This window comes from Saccopteryx bilineata, chromosome 9 (assembly GCF_036850765.1).
Source record: "Saccopteryx bilineata isolate mSacBil1 chromosome 9, mSacBil1_pri_phased_curated, whole genome shotgun sequence".
NCBI classification, from domain to species: Eukaryota; Metazoa; Chordata; class Mammalia; order Chiroptera; family Emballonuridae; genus Saccopteryx; species Saccopteryx bilineata.
Genome location: NC_089498.1, coordinates 42,658,087 through 42,678,054, shown reverse-complemented (window position 1 = coordinate 42,678,054; position 19,968 = coordinate 42,658,087). Strand labels below are relative to the sequence as shown.

Genomic DNA, 19,968 nt, shown 5'->3' with positions numbered 1-19,968 from the left:
CTCATATGTTCCATGACCGCAGGCCTTCAGCAGACCGAGTAACCCCTTGCTTGAGCCAGCGACCTTGGGTTCAAGCTGGTGGGTTTTTCCTCAAACCAGATGAGCCCGTGCTCAAGTTGGCGACCTCGGGGTCTCGAACTTGGGTCCTCTGCATCCCAGTCTGACACTCTATCCACTGCGCCACCGCCTGGTCAGGCTGTCCTCTGACTTTTGACCCATGACCAACTCTCCTCCCCCAGGGCCCCGCCCTGTGCTCTAGCCCTTAGGACTCAGCCTCCCTGTTGGAGAGCTGGTGCTCTGTGGAGCAGCTTGAGTGAAAGTTATCCACCAAAATCCCAGTTATGCAGGGGCTGTGACAGCTCAGGGCTACCCTGCTGGACCCTCCGCCCTGGGAGCCCTTCCCCTGCATGCTGACCCACAAGATTTCCATACCCTGGAAACTGCTGGCAGGGAAGGCCACCGGGGCAGGTGAAGCAGAAGACCCTGAGTTCATGCCCTGCCCCTGCGACTCCTCCCCCAGGCCTAGCCTGAGCTCAGTGGCCACCGGAGGACAGCTCCAGCCTTCGTCCCTGCAGGCAGCCAGCCCTGGGCTGATCGGAGGTCTCTTCTCCAGCATGCAGAAGTGGGAAATGGGCCCCGGTTGGGAGGGCCCTTGAGCCCCTTCCTCACACTGAGGTAACCCTCAGTCCATCCCTAACCCACTACTCTCAGGAGGGATCTGCTGGAGCAGATCATAGCAGAGCTGCAAGGCAGATGCAAGGCGGAGACAGGCCTAGCCTTTGCCCCATTCCTGACAGATCCTCAGGACATCCATGGCCCCCTCTCTGCAGATATTGCTCCTCAGAGCCTCCCAGGAGGGACTCCCCACTCAGCACCTGCTGAGGTGATGAAATGATAGAGCAACCCGCTGCCTTTGTTCACTGAGCCAAGCCCCATCACGACACTAGCAGCCACATTTTCACCATTTTTATTCATTAATTTTGTCAGATGGTTTAGTGGGGCATGAGGGGAGATGGGCAGGAGTTGTGCCCCTACCCCTTCTGCACAGGTCAGGACATGCTGGGGGCTCCTGGAGGGAGAGGAAGAATGTGTCAGCCCAGCTCTCAGATTTGTGTGAAAGCCCCCATGATGGAGGATGCTGGGGGAGGGGTGCCCTTCGGCCCAGGGTAAGGAAGGCATAACAGGTTAGGGACCCACATCAGAAGCAACTTGCCAAGTTAGAAACCTGGGGTGGGAGTCCGGGGCTCATGAAAATACAAAATGAGGGATCAGGCTGAGCAAAGCTCAGCGAGGAAGAAGGGAAGGGAGGAAGGTCTCCGCTCTGGCTCAGCAGTAGCTCCGGGTCTGGCCCTCGGAGTGGAGGGGCCAGCTGGGAGTGGGGTAAGGGGGTGGGGGACCAGCCTCCTCCCTTCCTTGGCCCCCACTCCTGTACAAGGATCCTTGGTGGTGCTTGCCCCGACTCCCATAGACGGGTGGGCTTGCCCTGTAGAGCAGGAGAGCCTCGGGAGGGCCCCAGGGCCCAGGCACCCTGTGAGGGGTGTGGGGGCCCCAGGGGGCCCTCTGTTTCTGGGGGAGACGGGGGGCTGGGGCACCAGGGTCTGATCGGCCATGGGGATGGGCAGGAGGGGAAGAGGAGCTGGAAGAGGTGGACGAGGGACCCCGGGGCCCTAGAGCTAGGTTGACATAGAGGGGCTCAGGTCGAGGAGGGTACCGGGCAGAGTGCTGAGGGCCTGCATAGCCCAGGTGGTTATGAGGAAAGCAGGAGGGGGGGCGTGGGTAGCTGAGCAGGAAGTCGGGGGACCTGTGGGGTGATGGTGATTGGCCAAGCACACCATATGAGGCATTGAGCCTATCTGGGGGCATGGAGCGAAAGGGACTCCAGGACTGGGTGGGGCCAGAGTAGGGGGACCCTTCAGCTGCCTCAATCTCATAGTACAGGTTCTCTCCCCTGTCAAGGGGCACAGGGGCACCCGGGGGGCTCCTCCAGGCTGGGGCTGGGGAGCTGGGCTGGAAGAATGAGGAGGCTAGGGGGTATAAGCCTGGTTTGGGAACCCCAAGAAAGGGGGGCAAGCACTCCCGGGGAACAGAAGAGAAGCAGCTGGGGGTTCTCACAGAAGAGAGAACCTGTGAGGAGACAGAACACAGAAACTAGGCTGATGTCTCTGGCACATCCCTGAAGCCCCCCCCCCCCCCCTGAGCTGGGCACTGACCTGGTCAGGGCCTCTGTGTCCCCTTCTTGAGATACCCACGGGCCGCTGGGTCCTCACCAGGCTCCCAACACTTTGTTGCCTCGGGAGGAAGGGTGGGGCTCTTGGAGCCCAGGCACCAGGGTGGGCTAGGGAGTGGGAGGGTGGCCCGCTCCCTGCGGCCCCTAGGGGCTCACCGCCCACCTCCAGGGACAGTGAGTGGCCGAAAGGGGAGTGGGGAGCAGCTGGGGTGCTCCCATGCTCCTGTTGGCTCTGCCTCTGGGCCACCTGCTGAGCCTGCTCAGCCAGGGCCAGGGCCATGAGGCGTGCTGGGTTCTTGGGCGGTGGAGGCGGGGCCCCCCCAGGGCGCAGAAAGGATAAAGGTGGGGGCAGCAGCGGAGAATCCATGCCAGGCCCTGCAGAGAGGAATGGGAAGGGGCATCAGCTGGGTCTTGGGCACAGCCTCAGTCTGTGAGGGTGTTGGATTGCCTTAGGAGGACTCACCATGCTGTCCTTGGGCTTCCCGGGGACCAGGGAGTGTCAGCTTGCTGCAGCTCTCCCGCTGGCAGGTGTCACTCAGCTGGGCTTCAGCTCCATGAGGCAGCCGGGAGATGAGGTGAGGGCGCAGGCCTGGGCTGGGGCTGAGGGCTGGGGCTGGGGTGACTGAGGCAGATGTGCCCCCAGCCCCCAGCAACTCCAGGACAGCGGGTGGCACTGATACAGCCAGGGGTTCTGAGATGTCCAGGGCAGTAGGCAAGGCAGGGCTGGTGGGCCCAGGGGGTGAGAGGGCCTGGGGGGTTGCCCTGGGCGGGAATGCAGAGGCAGAGGCTGGGGGAGCTGGGCTGGCAGGAGGTGCAGGGTCCCCTGGGGTAGGGCTGCTGCAGCGAAAGGTAAGGGGGTCAAAGTCGAGCCCCCGGAGTCCCTCCAGGCAGCGGGGTGGGCTGAAGTCCAGATTGTCACCATCATCAAGCCAGGCTGAGGTTCGGTGAGAGGGGGAACCGGTGTATGCCCCCAGCCCAGCTGCTGATGACTCAGAGGAGGAGGAGGACTCGGAGGAGGAGGAGGACTCAGAGGAGGAGGAGGAGGACAGGCTCTCACAGGAGCCAGTGGGTGGTGGGCCAACAGGGAAACCATCACTGCTGGAGTGGGGGCGCCGGAGCCTGTGCAGCCTCTGGAGGCCTGGAAGGGTGGTGGGTGGGCAGTTATGAGTCAGGCTTCAGAATTTTACATACCATACATCAGTGAGAACAGGGCACACAACCCAGGAGCCTGGAGAAATAACATGCAGAGGCACCTCCCTGGATAGGGCCCAAATGGCTGTGAACCCAGGGAGAGATGTTCAGACTCACAGTAACAAACAAATGAATGGCAAGTCCTTGAGGGGAACCACTCTAGCCCCCAAGTCAAGAATGAAGTCAGCCTGACCAGGTGGTGGCGCAGTGGATAGAGCGTTGGACTGGGATGCAGAGGACCCAGGTTCGAGACCCCAAGGTCGCCAGCTTGAGCGCGGGCTCATCAGGTTAGAGCAAAAAAAGCTCACCAGCTTGGACCCAAGGTCGCTGGCTGAGCAAGGGGTTACTCGGTCTGCTGTAGCCCCACGGTCAGGGCACATATGAGAAAGCAATCAATGAACAACTAAGGTCTCACAATGCACAACAAAAAACTAATGATTGATGCTTCTCATCTCTCCGTTCCTGTCTGTCTGTCCCTGTCTATCCCTCTCTCTGACTCTCTATCTCTGTAAAAAAAAAAAAAAAAAAAAAAGAATGAAGTCTGACAAGCTCCTAGGCTGTGAGCACATCAACAGGATCCCAAACAAGGCTGCCGGCAGGACAGACTGGGCAACACGTTTTTGTAAAACAGCTGGGCCTTTTCTTGTTCAGCTGACCATGAGTAAAGCCTAGAATATGCACCTCCACTCCTGACCACATGTAAAGCTCTCTCAGAAGTGTGGGCGTGGCAGGGGTGCTCTTGAATACATCAGGAGTAGGATGGACGAGCAACTCCTGATGAGATATGCACGTGGAACACTACAGGTCAGCAGACAGGAGGGACCTGCACGGCACCTCGCAACACGATGGCAGTGTGAAGTGCAGTGGTGAATGACAGCCAAGTTCCACATACAGCAGGATGCCCTCTTTCTTATAATACCTTGAGTTGAAGTTTTAAAATGACTAGAACTGTACAATGTGTTTACGTATACACCTGTACGTGATAAAACCTTGAAAACAAGAGGATGGTGACCATCAAGTCTAGAGGATGCCTATGGTGGGGAGGCAGCAGGCAGGAGGTGGGAGGAGCTTGCAAGTAAGGTCGTGGGGCTCTTTTAAATTCTGGCCAGTGGGTACATGGGTGTTCATTATTTACATTTTTTCAAAAAGAATGAATAAGACTGTTGGTTTGAAAGGGCCCTGTATGGACCAATGATCACAGTGTAGCATGAACCATGATGTTTATCCAATTCATTATATCCAGTGTCCAAATTAAAAATTAAAAAAATCCCCCAAGTCCCCCAAACTTGAAGCACAGCATTTGTAGGTCAATTTAGGGCCCCAGCTCCTCCCAGTCCCACTGGGCCCAGGCCAGGCCACCCTGAGCTCACCAGCCCCGCTGGCCTGCGATGACAGAGACTCCTCGCTCTTGGCCGATCTCAGAGTGACTGTGTCAGCTCGGCTGCCTGCATGGAGAGGTAGCAGGTTGCAGGGCACAGCAGAGTGCCGCCCCCACCCCGCCAACTGCCCGTCTCCGACCTGGCGGCTGCGCTGGGGTACGTGTGCCCCCCCGCCAGGGCAGAGGCTTCTTTCGGGATATGCTGGGGCCCCGGCCCAGGGCAAAGAAGGTCTTCCAGCTGCTCCCTCCTGGCTTCCGCTGTTTCTCACCTCTCTCCCCTTTCCTCCTGGGGTTTGGGTGAGACACAGGAGGCAATCAGAGGAGCTCGAGCCACCAGGCTAGCTCCTCCCCTCCCTGGCATCCCACTTACCTTTCCACAGGTGAGGCCTTGCGAGCTGTAGATTCAGTGGGTGTCCCCAGTCGGCCCTGGGTGCGAGCCTGGGCTTCCTCCAGTGTCAGCAGGCGAGTGGAGGGGCCACTGCCCGCAAGGGACTTGGGTCTGGGGAGGAGGCAGCGGCCTGGGGAGTTGGAAAAGTAAGCAAATATCAGCCCAGGAGCCATTTAAGGACACAGGCAAAGCGAAGCACTACAGCCCAAGCTCCAGCCCCAAAGCACGCCCCCCCCCCCAAGTGCTGGCAAGGCAGAGGACCAGAGAGGATCAGGCAGGAATGGGTGGGCAGCAGGCAGGTGAGCAGGAGTGAGGCAGAACCAGCTGATGAGGCAGCTCCCAGCAGCCAGCGAGGGCAGTGGCTCTGGCTTCAGTTACCTCGTGCCAGAGGGCCCTCCGATGTGCTGAATCCTGATTGGGCTGGGGTCCGGGGCAGGGTGGGGAGTCTGGGTGGGGCCTGGTCAGGGTCAAGTCTGGGGACCTCCTCCCACCTCCTCCCAGGTGGACCCCTGGCCCCAAGTGCCCCTAGGAGCTATAAGGGGTGAAGAAAGAACGATGTCCGGGCCAAGAAGTGGGGATCCTGAGCGTAGGAGCTGAAATGAGAAGGGTGGGGAGGGGAGGGAGAGGCCAGGGAGGGAGAGGCCGGGAGGGGTCCTCAAGGAGCCAGGAGGGAGGTCCAGCTTCAGTGTGTAGGGACAGGCCTGGGGGCCCACCTGCCCTCCCACTGCAGCCCTGACGATGAGGAGGCAGTAGCCAGGACATCAGGAGATGGGCCCAGCCTACCTGCAGGGTCGAGGCCAGCAGAGGTGAAGGTGTCACTGAACAGGACATCCACGTGGGTGAGCAGGAATTCCACCACCACCGACTGCACCCGCACCTCCCGGAACGCTGCTGCCCCACCCAGCCCCACTGACTCCAGCTCCATGGACCTGAATGGGAGGGGGGAGGGGGAGGCCAGGTGCCTTGAGCCACAGCTGGGGGTTCAGGCTAGGTTAGAGAGGGAGCCAGTAAAAGCAATGATTGTCATTCAGCACTCTGACTTGATCAAACTGATCACATCTAGATCTGGGTTCTCACCCTTTCCTTAAACCTGTTCCTCACCGCCTTCATCATCTCACTCAATGCAGTCCTTTAGTGGTGCAGGCCAGACACCTGGGAATTGTCCTTGACTTCTCTTTCCTTCACACCCACATCCAGTCTGTTATGGCTCCACCCACAAAATCTGTCCAGAATCTAAACTCTTCTCCCCCTTCACTGCCCCTCACCTGCCAGCCTCCATCCTCTCCCTCCGGACATCACAGCTGCCTCCTCCCTGCTCTCCAGTTCCTGTCCCGCCCACACAGTCAGCTTCCCAGGCACAGCTGGAGGAAGCTGGGAACACCTAATGTCAGGGTCCTCCTGGTCAGAGCCCTCTCCTGGCGGCACTTCACTCCTGGTAAAAGCAAACTCCCCACATGACCCACAACCCGTAAGTCACTCCTGCTCCATCTGTGTACTCATCATCTCCTCCCCCTTGGCCCCTTACCCAGCTCCAGCCAAAATGGACTCCCTACTGTTCCCCCTGACCCAGCCCCAGGACCTTTGTCCTTACTCTTCCTTCTGCCTGGTTTCCGTAATTACTGTCTCACCTTCTACAGATCTTGACTCAAATGTTACCTTCTCAATGGAGCTTCCCCATCCACCTTATTTAAAATTGTAAACCTCTTCTGTATTCCAGGCCTCAGGCCTGTCTTTGTTTCTTTTTTCCCCATAGTTCTTTTGTGTGTGTGTGTGTGTGTGTGTGTGTGTGTGTGTGTGTGTGTGTGTGACAGAGACAGAGAAAGACTGAGAGAGGGACAGACAGATCAGAAGGGAGAGAGATGAGAAGCATCAATTCTTCGTTGCAGCCCCTTAGTTTCTCATTGATTGCTTTCTCATATGTGCCTTGACTGGGGGGACCGAGTGACCCCTTGCTCTAGCCAGAGACCTTGGGCTCAAGCTAGTGAGCCTTGCTTAAACCAGATGAGCCCACGCTCAAGCTGGCGACCTCGTGGTCTCGAACCGGGGTCCTCTGCATCCCAAGCCAACGCTCTATCCACTGCACCACCTCCTGGTCAGGCATTTTCCCCCATAGTTCTTATACATCATCTGATGTACCACCTATTTTATTTTATTTTATTTTTTATTTTTGCAAGAGAGAGCCAGAGACAGGAAGGGAGAGAGATGAGAAGCATCAACTCATTGTTGCAGCACTTTAGTTGTTCATTGATTGCTTTCTCATACATGCCTTGATGAAGGTGGTGGATCCTCCAGCCAAGCCTGCTTGAGCCAGAGATCTTGGACTTAAGCTAGAGACCTTGGGTTTCAAGCCAGTGACCTCTGAGCTTAAGCCAGCAACCATGGGATCATGTGGATGATCCCACACTCAAGCCGGTGACCCCCTGCTCAAGCTGGTGAGCCCACGCTCAAGCCAGCGAACTCAAGGTTTCGAACCTGGTTCCTCAGCACCCCAGGTTGACTCTTTTATTCACTGTGCAGCCACCTGCTCAGGCCCACCCTTTTTATTTAGGACAGAGAGCTTGCCTGTCTGGATCACTATCAAACTCTCGGATTCACGCTGTTTCTGGTTATAAAAAACTTCTTATTGAAGCCTTCCCTGCCACTCTAAACATTCCAAAATGCTGTGACCCTGTGTGTGCCGCTTCCCTGCTCTGTAATCTTTCTGCTTGCCGCTCACTATCATCAGACCATACTCTGTATTTTCTTGTTGCTAGTTCATTGTCCATCTCCCCCATGACATTGTGAGCCCAAGAGCACAGGATCTTGCTCACTACTCTGTTGCCAGTGCTGAGAACAGGGACTGGCACATTGGAGATACTTAAATACATGTTGAATGAAATGAACAAACAAAAGGTGGGTGAGTTCCTATGGCAGGTATAGGGCAGGGGAGACTAGGGGCTCAGCCATGGGAGGGAGCTGTGGGGGACAGCTTACCGTAACAGGTTGGGCGCCCAGACAATGGCCAGGTTGCGAGCATGCATGCTGGTGTTGGCACTGTGTCTTGCCATGCGGGCCAAGTGCCTCAGCAGGTACTCCAGGGTCCTGGGGGGTGGAAGTGGAGGGGGACACCTGAGCCTCAACCTCCTTGTGAGCCCACCGCAGCCTTTCCCTACCCCTCCTGGTTTACCTGTAGTGTGGTGGGGGCAGCTGCTGGATGACATCGTGGACACGCACCAGGCGTTCCTCCTCCCCAGGCACTGACATGGCCTCCTGAGATTGTGCACAGGCATAATGGGGGCTGGGCCCGGTGCGTCCCAGCACCCCCCACCCAGCCAGCTCCTTGACTCACGCTGAACTTCCCGTACAGCTGATATGTGAGCAGGGGGTTGGGCAGCTCTCGGAAGTAGAGCTTGCAGAGGGAGGACACACTGTGGATGTCCTGAAGGAAGGCAGGGCCAGACAGTTCTGGGATCCTCTCACTGTCAAATTCATGCCTGAGGCCACCAGATCAAGAGGAGACTCCTGTCAGAGTTGGCCCACCTGGTTGTGCCCTCCCCCTAACCCCACACTGTCCACAGATGGATACAACCCTCTTCCCTGCACTGTGCTCTTCCAAGGAAGAGACTTCATCTGCAAAAACCCTGTGTGCTGAAGACATGGCACCCCCTTTTACAGAGGAGGACACTGAAGCTCAGGTAGGAGGTATCCCTGCTGTAGCTACCCAAGGCTATCTGATTCCAGAGCGTGACCATGCTCCTTTCAACAAGCCGTACCATTCTTCTGCCTTCAAGAGGTCACTGGAAAACGTGGCTGAAGTCCCAGCAGCCCCTGCTCACAACTGTCTGGTGGAGTCCCACTGCCCAAGGGGAAAAGCTCAGTGCACATGCACTCATGCTGGGTCTCTCACAGCGCGCTTCACACTCTCACTTCATGGCCTCTGTCAGCCTCAACACTTGTGCCTCACTGCTTCCCACCTCTTAGAATGTCATGTGGAAAACCCAAAATCCTAACTGTTGTCAGAAAGGCCTTGCAACCCTGGCCAGTTGGCTCAGTGGATAGAGTATTGGCCTGGTGTGCAGACATCCTGAGTTTGATCCCTGGTCAGAGCACACATGAGAAGCGACCATCTGCTTCTCTTCCCCTCCCCCCCCTTCTCTCTCTCTTCCCCTCTCACAGCCAGTGGCTCGATTAGTTTGAGCATCAGCCTCAGGCACTGCAGATATTAGCTGATTCGAGCATCAACCCTAGACAGGGTTACCAGGTGGATCCCGGTCTGTGTGCATGCAGGAGTCTTTCTCTCTATCTCCCCTCCTCTCACTTAAAAAAAAAATTTTTTTTAAAGGGGCCTTGCGCTCTGCCCCTAATTACTTCTCAGACATCATCTCCTGCTGCTTTCCCCCCTTTGAATTGTTCCTTCCAGCATGGACGCTCTCCCCAGGAGATCCACATGGTTTGCTCCCTCCCTCCCATCTTCCAAGGGAGCTCTCCCCCAGGAGGCCTTCTCTGCCCACCACATTGAAAACTGCAGTGGATTTATTACTATGATCCTCCTTATCCTCCAGTCTCTTGTTCTCCATAGCACCTGTCACCTCTCAGTAAACTCTCTCATTTCCTTGTTTGTCTCTTCCTCTAGCATGTGAGCCCCATGAGGATGGGAGTCTCTGGTTGTCTCACTGACCACTGTGTCCCCAGTGCCTAGCGCTAGGCATGTGGCAGGTACTCAGTGAAGGGGATCCCGCTACTCTCAACGTTCATTCCGCTCTCACCTCTCAGGCTTCAGCTGGGTGTCACTTCCTCAGTGATGCCCTTCCTGCCTCCAGGCCTGACTCAACCCCATTCCATGCCCTCCCACTCCCGGGAACTCTGTGTCCCCAGAACATGGCACAGACTAGACATGCTGTTCAGTGAATGTTTGTGGAGGGAACGGGTTGGTAAAGGGCCCTCACCGTAACCTCTGGATATTAGATGACACGCCTGAGAGCCGGTAGATTCCATCAACCACCCCATGGGCCTCAATAAACTCCGAGCAGCAGCGAAGCACCTGCGGTACTGGGAGAAAGAGAGAGCAGTGGGGTCAGGGCTGGGCAGGTCGGATCCGGGGTGGGAGGGGTGAGCTCAGCACGTGGGCCCGCTACACACCATCCTGGCCAGAGTTGCTGAGGTGCTCTCCAAGGTCGCAGCCAAACACCCTCTGCCGCAGGATACCCCGTTGTCGCAGCCGCTGCCGAGAAGGGCGGGAGCGCATGAATGTGCGCAGGAGGCCAGCCAGCTTCCCCCGTGGCCGGGGCACAGCTGTGGGGGTGAAGGCAGGCCACACAGGGTCAGTGCGGTTACCAGGCTGGTGGGAGGGAGGCGATGGCCTGGCCTCTAGTTTCCATTACCTGAGGTCAGAGAGGAGACACCCTGGGGAGCCAGGACACTGCACAAGGGACCATCGGCATCTGCAGAGCGAACAATAGGTGGAAAGGCTGGAGGGCAGACAGAGGGTGCAGCGAGACCTCCCCACTTTGCCCCGGGCACTTACCCCCCTTCAGTCCTGGACAGGGCCGCTCTGTGAATAGTTCCACACACTCGCTGGGGAAGAAACCGACCTGAGAAGGGTTCAGGGTCAGTGCCTGGCCACCCTAGCTGGCCCAGGGCCCTAGCCCCACCTGCCCACCCCGATCCAGGCTCACCTGGAAACCCCGCTTGCCCCGCCACCAGCTCCGATCCTCTGTGGGTGGCATGTCAATCACTGAGACAATGTCTCCCACCTGGGAGTGGGCAGATGAGAGGAGGGAGGGTCAGAAGTGGCTGGGAAGTGAGGAGTGCAGCTGGAGGCTGCCCACCCACAGCCTCACCTCGAAGGACAGCTCATCTGGTGCCTGCGCTGTGTACCGTTTGACCACGTGGGCAGCAGCCACCGCAGGGATATTGAGCGAGGCCTCTTCACTAAGGAGCAGTCGCCTGCCATGGTTGTCCAGCTGCGATGGAGGGTGAATGTTGTAGGGATAGGCCAGAAGGAGACAGATACTAAAGGCAGAGGTTCTTCCATGCCTAGTGGTGGCCATGACTTGTTCCCCATCTAAGAGCCCCAGCCAATCAGAGCTATTGGTTAAACACCTAAATTAATGTGTTTTCCAAAACAAAGTCCCTTCTTTTCCCTCACATGACCCAGGACTCCACTGTCCTGAAATCCTCCAGATATGTCCCTGTGCCCTCACCATTCATCGCAGACACTGCACATCTGCTATCTAAAAGTTGCTGGTTTAAGTTCCTCTTAGCCAAGCATTCTATGAATTACAGTCAAACCTATTTCTAACTGATATACCTTGAAATTGTTGCCTGGCCTGACCTGTGGTGGTGCAGAGGATAGGGCGGCGACCTGAAATGCTGAGGTCGCTGGTTTGAAGCCCTGGGCTTGCCTGGTCAAGGCACACATGGGAGTTGGTGCTTCCTGCTCCTCCCCCCTTCTCTCTCTCTCTTTCTCTCTCTCTCTCCCTCTCTAAAAATGAATAAATGTTTTTTAAAAGGAGGGAAAAAAAATTGTTGCCTGACCAGGTGGTGACGCAGTGGATAGAGCGTCAACCTGGAATGCTGAGGACCCTTGAGCATGGGCTCACCAACTTGAGTGTGGGGTCACCAGCTTGAGCGTGGGATCATGGACATGACCCCAAGGTTGCTGGCTTGAGCCCAGAGGTCACTGGATTGAATGAAGCCCAAGGTCGCTGGCTTGAGCAAGGGGTCACTAGCTCGGCTGTAGCTTCCCGGTCAAAGCACATAAGAGAAATCAACCAATGAACAACTAAGGTGCCACAACTACAAGTTGATGCTTCTCATCTCTCTCCCTTCCTGTCTGTCTGTCCCTCTCTCATGCTCTCTCTTTCTCACTCACTAAAAAAAAATAAAAAATTGTCACATCCACACAGCCTGCTGAAACACACACACAAAGCATGCACATTCTTTCTCACAGGCATACACTCAGACAGTGTATGAAATGTCAGTATATCCCTCAGTCACTCCCAACACCAAGCCCCACTGCGCAGACCCACCTCCATCCAGGTGAGCACAGGTCCACAGTTGAGGTTACTGTCCACCAGTCCTGACAGGGTCTCCAGGTATTGCAGCAGCAGCGGCACCAGCATCTGTGATCAGATTGTGAGGGTGGGCTCTTGTGAGGAAAGAGACCACTGCCCTTCTATGCTTCTTAGCTTGCCTCTGGGCAGGACAGACGTTCTGCCTCAATGCACGGGTGCCACTCTACTGGTAAGTACTACAATATTATCAATCATCTGCAAACAGTCTATGCCAATCTCTTGTGTGCTTCCATTGGTCTGGCAATATGGACTCTCCTTTGGAACTCCCTGGAACTCCCCATGACCCTCAAACTAAAGGGAGCCTTCAGAATCCTGCTGCAGTCCTGGAGCCTCTCTGACTGGTTGGGGCTCAGGCCATATTCATGTTTAAATATTTATCAATCTCCCCTGCCTTGATGGTTTCACACACTGATGATGAAGACACACAAGGGCTGAGGCAGGGGTGGTACAACAGGCAGTTTACCTGGGCAGCCCTGGCACCCTCTGGGGGTGGAGGAAGCTCTGGGAGACAGGAAAATCTCCGGTCAAATATGCAGCGGTGGAGATGGGCATCCAGGGAACGGAAGTCATCGTAACTGCGGAGAACTGGCCAAGAACGGCCCTATGGGAGCAGGAGGGACAAAAAGGAGCAGTGGTCCCATTTCACTGAGCTAAGGACCATGGCAACCAGTTCACCAAGCAACCAGTTGCCAGGCTAGATGAGAGGTAGGGGTGGCCTCACCTGACAGGTCACCTGCACACCAAACACCAGCTCATTCTCCCCAGAGAAGCTAGAGCCTTCACGCTCTGGAGACAGTAGGAGCTGTAGAAGGAAAGAAAGGCCCAGGTGAGGGCCTCACTTTTGTTCCAGTCCTAATCTCCAGGTTGACACTATCTAGGGTTAGGCTGTGTTCCCCAAGAGCAGGGCCTGGTGATGCTTCAGAGTACAGGGTCCTGGTACAGAGTATACACCTAACAAAAATTTGTTGCTGAATGAATAAAGGAACAAATGAATGAATGATGAACAGCTCTCCCCTCCCTCCCTGCAATTTCTGCCACTGACTGCTCAGTGGAACAGCCAGTTCCAGAGACAGGTCTCAGGGGTAGGGTGACTGACATTGCTTCAGGGTTGGATGGGATTTCATCTTCCACCTAGTTGCAAACCCTCATACCTGAATGTGGCCAAAGTCAACATTCTCATAGTGGAAATGGGCACAGTCAGCCAGCCGGGGGAAGGGACCACGAGGAGCTGAGAGCCTGGGGAACAGGTAACACATCACTAGTGGCTCCTGTGCTTGGTCCCCTCCTAGAATGAACTTCTCCCTCACCGCTCACCTCTTCCCAGGCTTCCCCTTCACACTGGTCCCCCCAGTGGGGGGCAGGGGCTGCACTGAGCCCTCCCCTGAGCCATCCAGGCTGTCAGTGCTGCGAGCCTAGAGAGCAGAAAGAAGAATCAGAGGCTTCCCGAGATGGGAGCAGAGATACAACAGGAGCATTGTTATCTACAAGCCTGGGCCTGAGGGCCTGAATCATTCCATACACTGCCCTGAGCATGGAGTAGAATGTGTAGGTCAGGGGGGTGGTGAAGGCCAGACTGAGGCTAGGCCTTTATCTTCCTTTGTGGTCTAGGGTGGGAGGCTGAAAGAGCAGGGGTCAAGGGTGAGGCAGGGAGAGAGCATACTGGGACCATCTCTCTGGGTTTAAACTCTTCCTGTAGCCTCTGGAGAGTATAGTCATCTTCCAGTTGTGCTGCTCCACAATTCTCATCGATGTCTGGATAATCACAACTCTCATTTTATCAGTGTTCCTGCTTCCAACCTCTCTCCTCCTGCCTGCCAGCATCTTTACAGCAAACACCGGTATAATTTTTATACAACACCAATCTGCCTCTGTCTCTCCATAAATCATGGACCTTCACTGGCTCCCTATTATCTTCAAGAAAATCCTCTTTTCTCTGTTTACCTCTCCACCCTCATCTCTCCTGATTGCCTCCACTCTCAGAGATCTTGAATTTCTAATAGTCCAGCAAAAGCAATCTTCTCGCCCTGGCCGGTTGGCTCAGTGGTAGAGCATCAGCCTGGCGTGCGGAAGTCCCGGGTTCGATTCCCGGCCAGGGCACACAGGAGAAGCGCCCATCTGCTTCTCCACCCCTCCCCCTCTCCTTCCTCTCTCTCTCTTCCCCTCCCGCAGCCAAGGCTCCACTGGAGCAAAGTTGGCCCGGGGGCTGGGAATGGCTCCATGGCCTGGGAATGGCTCCATGGCCTCTGCTTCAGGAGCTAGAGTGGCTCTGGTCGCAACAGAGCGAGGCCCCAGATGGGCAGAGCATCGCCCCCTGGTGGGCATGCCGGGTGGATCCCGGTCGGGTGCATGCAGGAGTCTGTCTGACTGCCTCCCTGTTTCCAGCTTCAGAAAAAGACAAAAAAAAAAAAAAAAAAAGCAATCTTCTCATTTACATCTAGGCCTTTGCAAAGGCTGCTTGTCTGCATGGAACACTCTTCATCATTCTTTCACTAGATTCATTCTTCTTCATCCCTCAGGTCTCAAGGATCACGTTTCCTCCCCTCCAAAGTTCCCCCTGACCCTTCAAGCTATATTAGTCACCTCTTGTGGACTCCTCCATCTCCTAAGTTTCCCCCATCCTATACTTGACAACTCTGTCTGGGCTTCTCACATCATAGTCCTGAGCACTGAGAAGTCACTGTCTGGTGACAACTTCATCTCACCCATTGGGCTGTGACCTCCCCAGGATCAGGGCCTGGGGCTGAGCCTCCAGCTCCTCAGCATTGCACAGCAGAGAGGTGGGCACAGACCTGGTGCTCCACACAGGTAGGGTTGTGCCTGATTCCTTTCTGTGTCCCAATGCCCAGTGTCAGCCCAGTTTCCAGCAGTGGCCTGGAAAATACGATGAATAAATGAACCAGCTGCCAGATGGGCACTCAGCAGACTGGGCTTTAGGTTCTCCCTCCTTCATATTCCTGCAACCCCAAGTTCATTCTTGGGTCTCACTCTTTCGTCTGCCCCCTCTAACCCTAGAAACTCCCCAAGGCAGGAAGGATGGAGCATAGGCTTGCAGAGGTCTCAGTGAATGTCCGTTAAGTGAGCAAATGAGGGAATGAATGGATGAATGAGCAGGAGCAGCATGGTGGAAGAGGAAGATGGCAGAGGAGGGAGGATGAGGACAAGATGGAGAGGACCCAAGGATCTGTGCTGGCTTGGGGCTGGGGTTGGGAAAGGAGGAGGGGAGCAGCTGGAGAGGCTGAGGTATAGGTTCAGGCTGATAGGAGTAGAGGAGGGCTGTTGAGAGGAACTGGGATGGGGTGAAAATGCTGAGAAAGAGAAGAAAAGGGTTAGGCTGAGGATGAAGCTGAGTGGGGTGGGGCTTGGGAATGAGAAAGGGGCTGGTGGTAGGAGGAGGAGAAGGCTAGACCAGGAAGGGGTGGAGGTTGGGATGAGGACAACGAAGATGGCTCAGGGATGGGAGCTGGTGAGGACCCAGGGAGCTCAGCAGGCCCCTGCGGGGGCCACTTGGAGGATGCCGGGTCCTTTCCTGGACCAGCCCTTCCTCCTTCCAAGTCCAAGCCTTCGGCTACAGTCACCCCCAGCCCGGGCGTAGAAGGAGATGAGCGCTGAGAAGGCGGGGTCCGGATTAGAGCTCCGGACCAAGAGCCGGACCGGGGTACAAGAGGGCCCGCGACGAGGGGTGAGGGGCGGTACAGGCCTCGGGCTCGGGCGGGGCCGGGGCCGGGGGCGGGGCGCGTGGGGCGGGGCCGTGCATGGACAGACTGCCACGCGGACGGACTGACGGCCGCGTGGGCGCCTCACCACCATGGTCGCGTGGCCTCCTCAGGTGCTGGCTGTGCTAGACCCCTGGATGGTCGCCTTCATCGCCGATGCCGCCGCCATGGCGACACAAAGGGGTGGGCGCGAGCCGCGCGGGCGGCTGCAGGCTCCACCCCTAACCGCTGCTGGTGGCTCAGACGCTCGCCCCACGGAGGCGGAGACAGTGGGAACGCGGCGCCGCTTCTTATTGGCTCCAACTTTGGCCTAGGACGACGCCCCTCCCACCTAGTCTTTTCATTGGCTTTGGCTTGAGTCCTTACGGGAGTCCCTTCAGTCCCGCCCCCCGAGAAGTTTGACAGCGCCAGGCCCAGGACTGCTTTCATTGGCTGTCATTCCCCTTCTGAGACCACACCCAGGTTCCTTAAGGTTTGCTTCTAATATTCTAACCCAGGGGTCTGGAACCTTTTTGACTGAGAGAGCCATGAACGCCACATATTTTAAAATGTAATTCCGTGAAAGCCATACAATATGTTTAATACTAAATATAAGTAAATGTGTGCATTTTATGTAAGACCAACACTTTTAAAGTACAATAAGTCTCAGAATTCTTTTTTAATAATGTTATTATGGGCCCTGGCCGGTTGGCTCAGCGGTAGAGCGTCGGCCTGGCGTGCAGGGGACCCGGGTTCGATTCCCGGCCAGGGCACATAGGAGAAGCGCCCATTTGCTTCTCCACCCCCGCCCCCTCCTTCCTCTCTGTCTCTCTCTTCCCCTCCCGCAGCCAAGGCTCCATTGGAGCAAAGATGGCCGGGGCGCTGGGGATGGCTCCTTGGCCTCTGCCCCAGGTGCTAGAGTGGCTCTGGTCATGGCAGAGCGATGCCCCGGAGGGGCAGAGCATCGCCCCCTGGTGGGTAGAGCGTCGCCCCTGGTGGGCGTGCCGGGTGGATCCCGGTCGGGCGCATGCGGGAGTCTGTCTCTCCCCGTTTCCAGCTTCAGAAAGAAAAAATAAATAAATAATGTTATTATGCTGTTGCTAACCAATAATGAATAAAGTACTTCTTACCATTAATGCGACTTCTGGTGCTGCATGGTTTTGCTGATGGCTTTGTAGTCTGGTTGATACATGGTGAGGTTAAGCTTCATGCAGGCATTGAGACTTCATCCATTAAACGTGATCGTAGGTTGGTCTTTAGATGTGAGAAAGACTGCTCACATGCATACGTAGAGCCAATCATTGTCAGTACAGCAATATTCACACGCTGCAGTGTGTGGTATGTGACGGGAAGCCTGTTTCAAGTTTTGACAATCAGCTGGTCTGCGGGTTGAAGTTTTTTCATTTTTCTCCACTTGTGTTTGCTCGCCAACTCTGCTTGCTGTCGTGCAAGTCTTTCCAAATCTTCATTCAGTGACTTGAACTTATTCACCCACATGTCTGAGGCCTTCATGTCAGCAGCTTGTAGTTCAAAATCTCTGACAGAGACACCGGGGATGTAACTCAGGTCGGTGCTGTCCACTGCACACTTATGTGGATGGGTGATGAACTTAAAAAGACGAGTGCGCTCACAAAATTCTCCAAAGCGCGCTTTGAATGACTGCAGGAGATTAGATGTGAAGCCTGCTAGCTGCTGGAGATCAAGATGTTGAGCAGGGTCACTTGCTGTGCATGCATCTTTAAACTCTCCCAGTTTTTCAAAGTGTAGTAAACGACCTGTTTCAGTGTTGGTGATGAAGAGTTCCAGCTTGTTTTCAAATGCAAACACTGCTTGTTGAAGAGATAAGACTGTATTTCCAACGCCTTGTATTTTCACATTGAGCTGGTTCAGATGTTCAGTCATGTCCATGAGATAGTAGAACTTCAGGAGCCACTCAGTGTTAGCTAACTCAGGATGCTCGACGTTTTTCATTTTAAGAAAAGTCCGGATTTCGCTCAGACAAGCCGCAAAATGGCTGAGCACCTTCCCTCTTGACAACCAATGCACATTGCTGTGCAGAAGCAGACCAGGATAATTATTCCCAACTTCATCCAGCAGTGTTTTAAACTGGCGATCATTTAAAGCTTGGGCAACAATAAAGTTAACCACCCTAATGACCAGCGACATCACCTCACCAAGCTGCTTGCCACACATCTGAGCACAAAGCGCCTCCAAACTTAGGATGGGTCTCTTTTCATGTTCATGAAGAAGCGCTACGAATCCTCTGTTTTTCCCCACCATGCACGGAGCACCATCAGTATACACCGAAATAAGTTTATCGATCGGTAGATTTTTTATTTAGCGAACTCAGTGAAAGACTTGAATAAATCCTCCCCTCTTGTTGTCTCTTTCATAGGCAAAACAGCAAGAATTTCCTCACGTAGTGTGTCACCAACAGCATACCTTGCAATCACGCTGAACTGGGATAAATGGCTATGTCTGTAGACTCATCCAAAGCGAGAGAAAAGAATGGTGCTGCATTGACGTCCTTCACTTTTGTTGCCTTAATTTGATTTGCCATCATGATGGTATGATCGTGAACAGTTCTTGCCGACAGAGGCATGTCTTTTATTCATTTGATTATCTTGTCTTTATCCAAAAAGTTGTCAAAAAGTTCATTGGCAACATCAAGTATGAATGTTTTGGCATACTCCCCATCTGTGAATGGCTTTCCGTTTCTCACAATTGCTAAAGCACCAGCAAAGCTAGCCAAATTCCAGTTACCTTGTTGGGTCCAAACACAGAGTTGCAGCTGACTAGCTTGCACTCTGCACAGTAGCTCTTGACATGCTTTCTTCTTGCTGTCCTCAGCTGGATATTTCAATGCAAAGTAAGTATGGCGTGTGTCGAAGTGCCACTTTATATTTGACTGTTTCATTGATGCAATTTTATCATTGCATATTAGACACACTGCAGAACCTGCTCTCTCCACAAAGGCAAATTCCTCTGTTCATTCCTGCTGAAAAGTACGATATTCCTCATCTTTTTTTCTTTTAGCCATCTTCTTCATCAAAAGGGTTTCTGCAATTAGCTAGCTGACTACTTGATTAAAAGGAGGGAAGTTTACTTCCTGACCTCACAACGACCCGTGTATGTTACACATTATCCAATAAAAATTTGGTGTAGTGCCTTGACCAGGCGGTGGAGCAGTGGATACAGCGTCGGACTGGGATGTGGAGGACCCAGGTTCGAGACCCCGAGGTCACCAGCTTGAGCGCAGGCTCATCTGGTTTGAGCAAAGCTCACCAGCTTGGACCCAAGGTCGCTGGCTTGAGCAAGGGGTTACTCAGTCTGCTGTAGCCCCACGGTCAAGGCACATATGAGAGAGCAATCAATGAACAACTAAGGTATTGCAATGCAAAACTAATGATTGATGCTTCTCATCTCTTTCCGTTCCTGTCTGTCTGTCCTCTCTCTGACTCTCTCTCTGTCTCTGTAAATAAATAAATAAATAAATAAATAAAAAATTTGGTGTTGCCCCGGAGGACAGCTGTGATTGGCTCCAGCCACCCACAACTAGGAACAGTTGGAAATGAATGGATTGTAATACATGAGAATGTTTTATATTTTTAACATTATTTTTTTAATTAAAGATTTGTCTGCCAGCCAGATGCAGCCATCAAAAGAGCCACATCTGTCTCGCGAGCCATTCGTTCCCGACCCCTGCTCTAACCCCAAGCAATGGGCTTCCTCTTAGTTCACTCGCAATGACCGCTCCTCTGACATTCATAATCTAATTCTCCCATGGACTCAGGGCTTTATTCCACCCCAAGCAGCTTTTCAAAGTCTCAGTCATCTAAGCCCACCTGTCAGTCCTGACCCCAACCCTGTCCCCAGAATACCGAGGACATTTGCTCATGGACAGTTTCCATTGGCTCAGATGACTGGGATATAACCCTAGGTACCTGTGACTTGGCCCTATCCATTGGATATTTTCCTTGCTTCCTTTTTTTTTTTATTTTTTTTATTTTTCCGAAGCTGGAAACGGGGAGAGACAG

At 54.5% G+C, this 19,968-nt stretch overlaps 1 protein-coding gene across 1 annotated transcript; it reads right to left on the bottom strand.

Moving 5' to 3' along the window:
- Positions 1-951: 951 nt before the first annotated feature.
- On the bottom strand, positions 952-16,229 carry ARHGAP33 (Rho GTPase activating protein 33). The gene is made up of 22 exons (XM_066243581.1): positions 16,041-16,229; positions 13,554-13,651; positions 13,391-13,475; positions 12,961-13,041; positions 12,703-12,840; positions 12,195-12,287; positions 11,004-11,126; positions 10,839-10,916; positions 10,688-10,754; positions 10,545-10,604; positions 10,303-10,455; positions 10,110-10,212; positions 8,513-8,657; positions 8,351-8,433; positions 8,158-8,265; positions 5,968-6,113; positions 5,167-5,314; positions 4,937-5,082; positions 4,789-4,863; positions 2,691-3,365; positions 2,211-2,602; positions 952-2,124 (listed from the first exon to the last, which is right to left on the bottom strand). Exons 1-22 carry the CDS (start codon positions 16,044-16,046, stop codon positions 1,327-1,329), a joined length of 3,801 nt encoding a protein of 1,266 aa, XP_066099678.1. The 5' UTR covers positions 16,047-16,229; the 3' UTR covers positions 952-1,326.
- Positions 16,230-19,968: the final 3,739 nt, after the last annotated feature.

Coding starts and splice junctions, on each gene's coding strand:
- ARHGAP33 (XM_066243581.1), bottom strand. Junction 8,266..8,350: donor CTGCCCCCACCACACTACAG/GTAAACCAGGAG, acceptor TCCACCCCCCAG/GACCCTGGAGTACCTGCTGA. Junction 4,864..4,936: donor TACCCCAGCGCAGCCGCCAG/GTCGGAGACGGG, acceptor CTCTCCATGCAG/GCAGCCGAGCTGACACAGTC.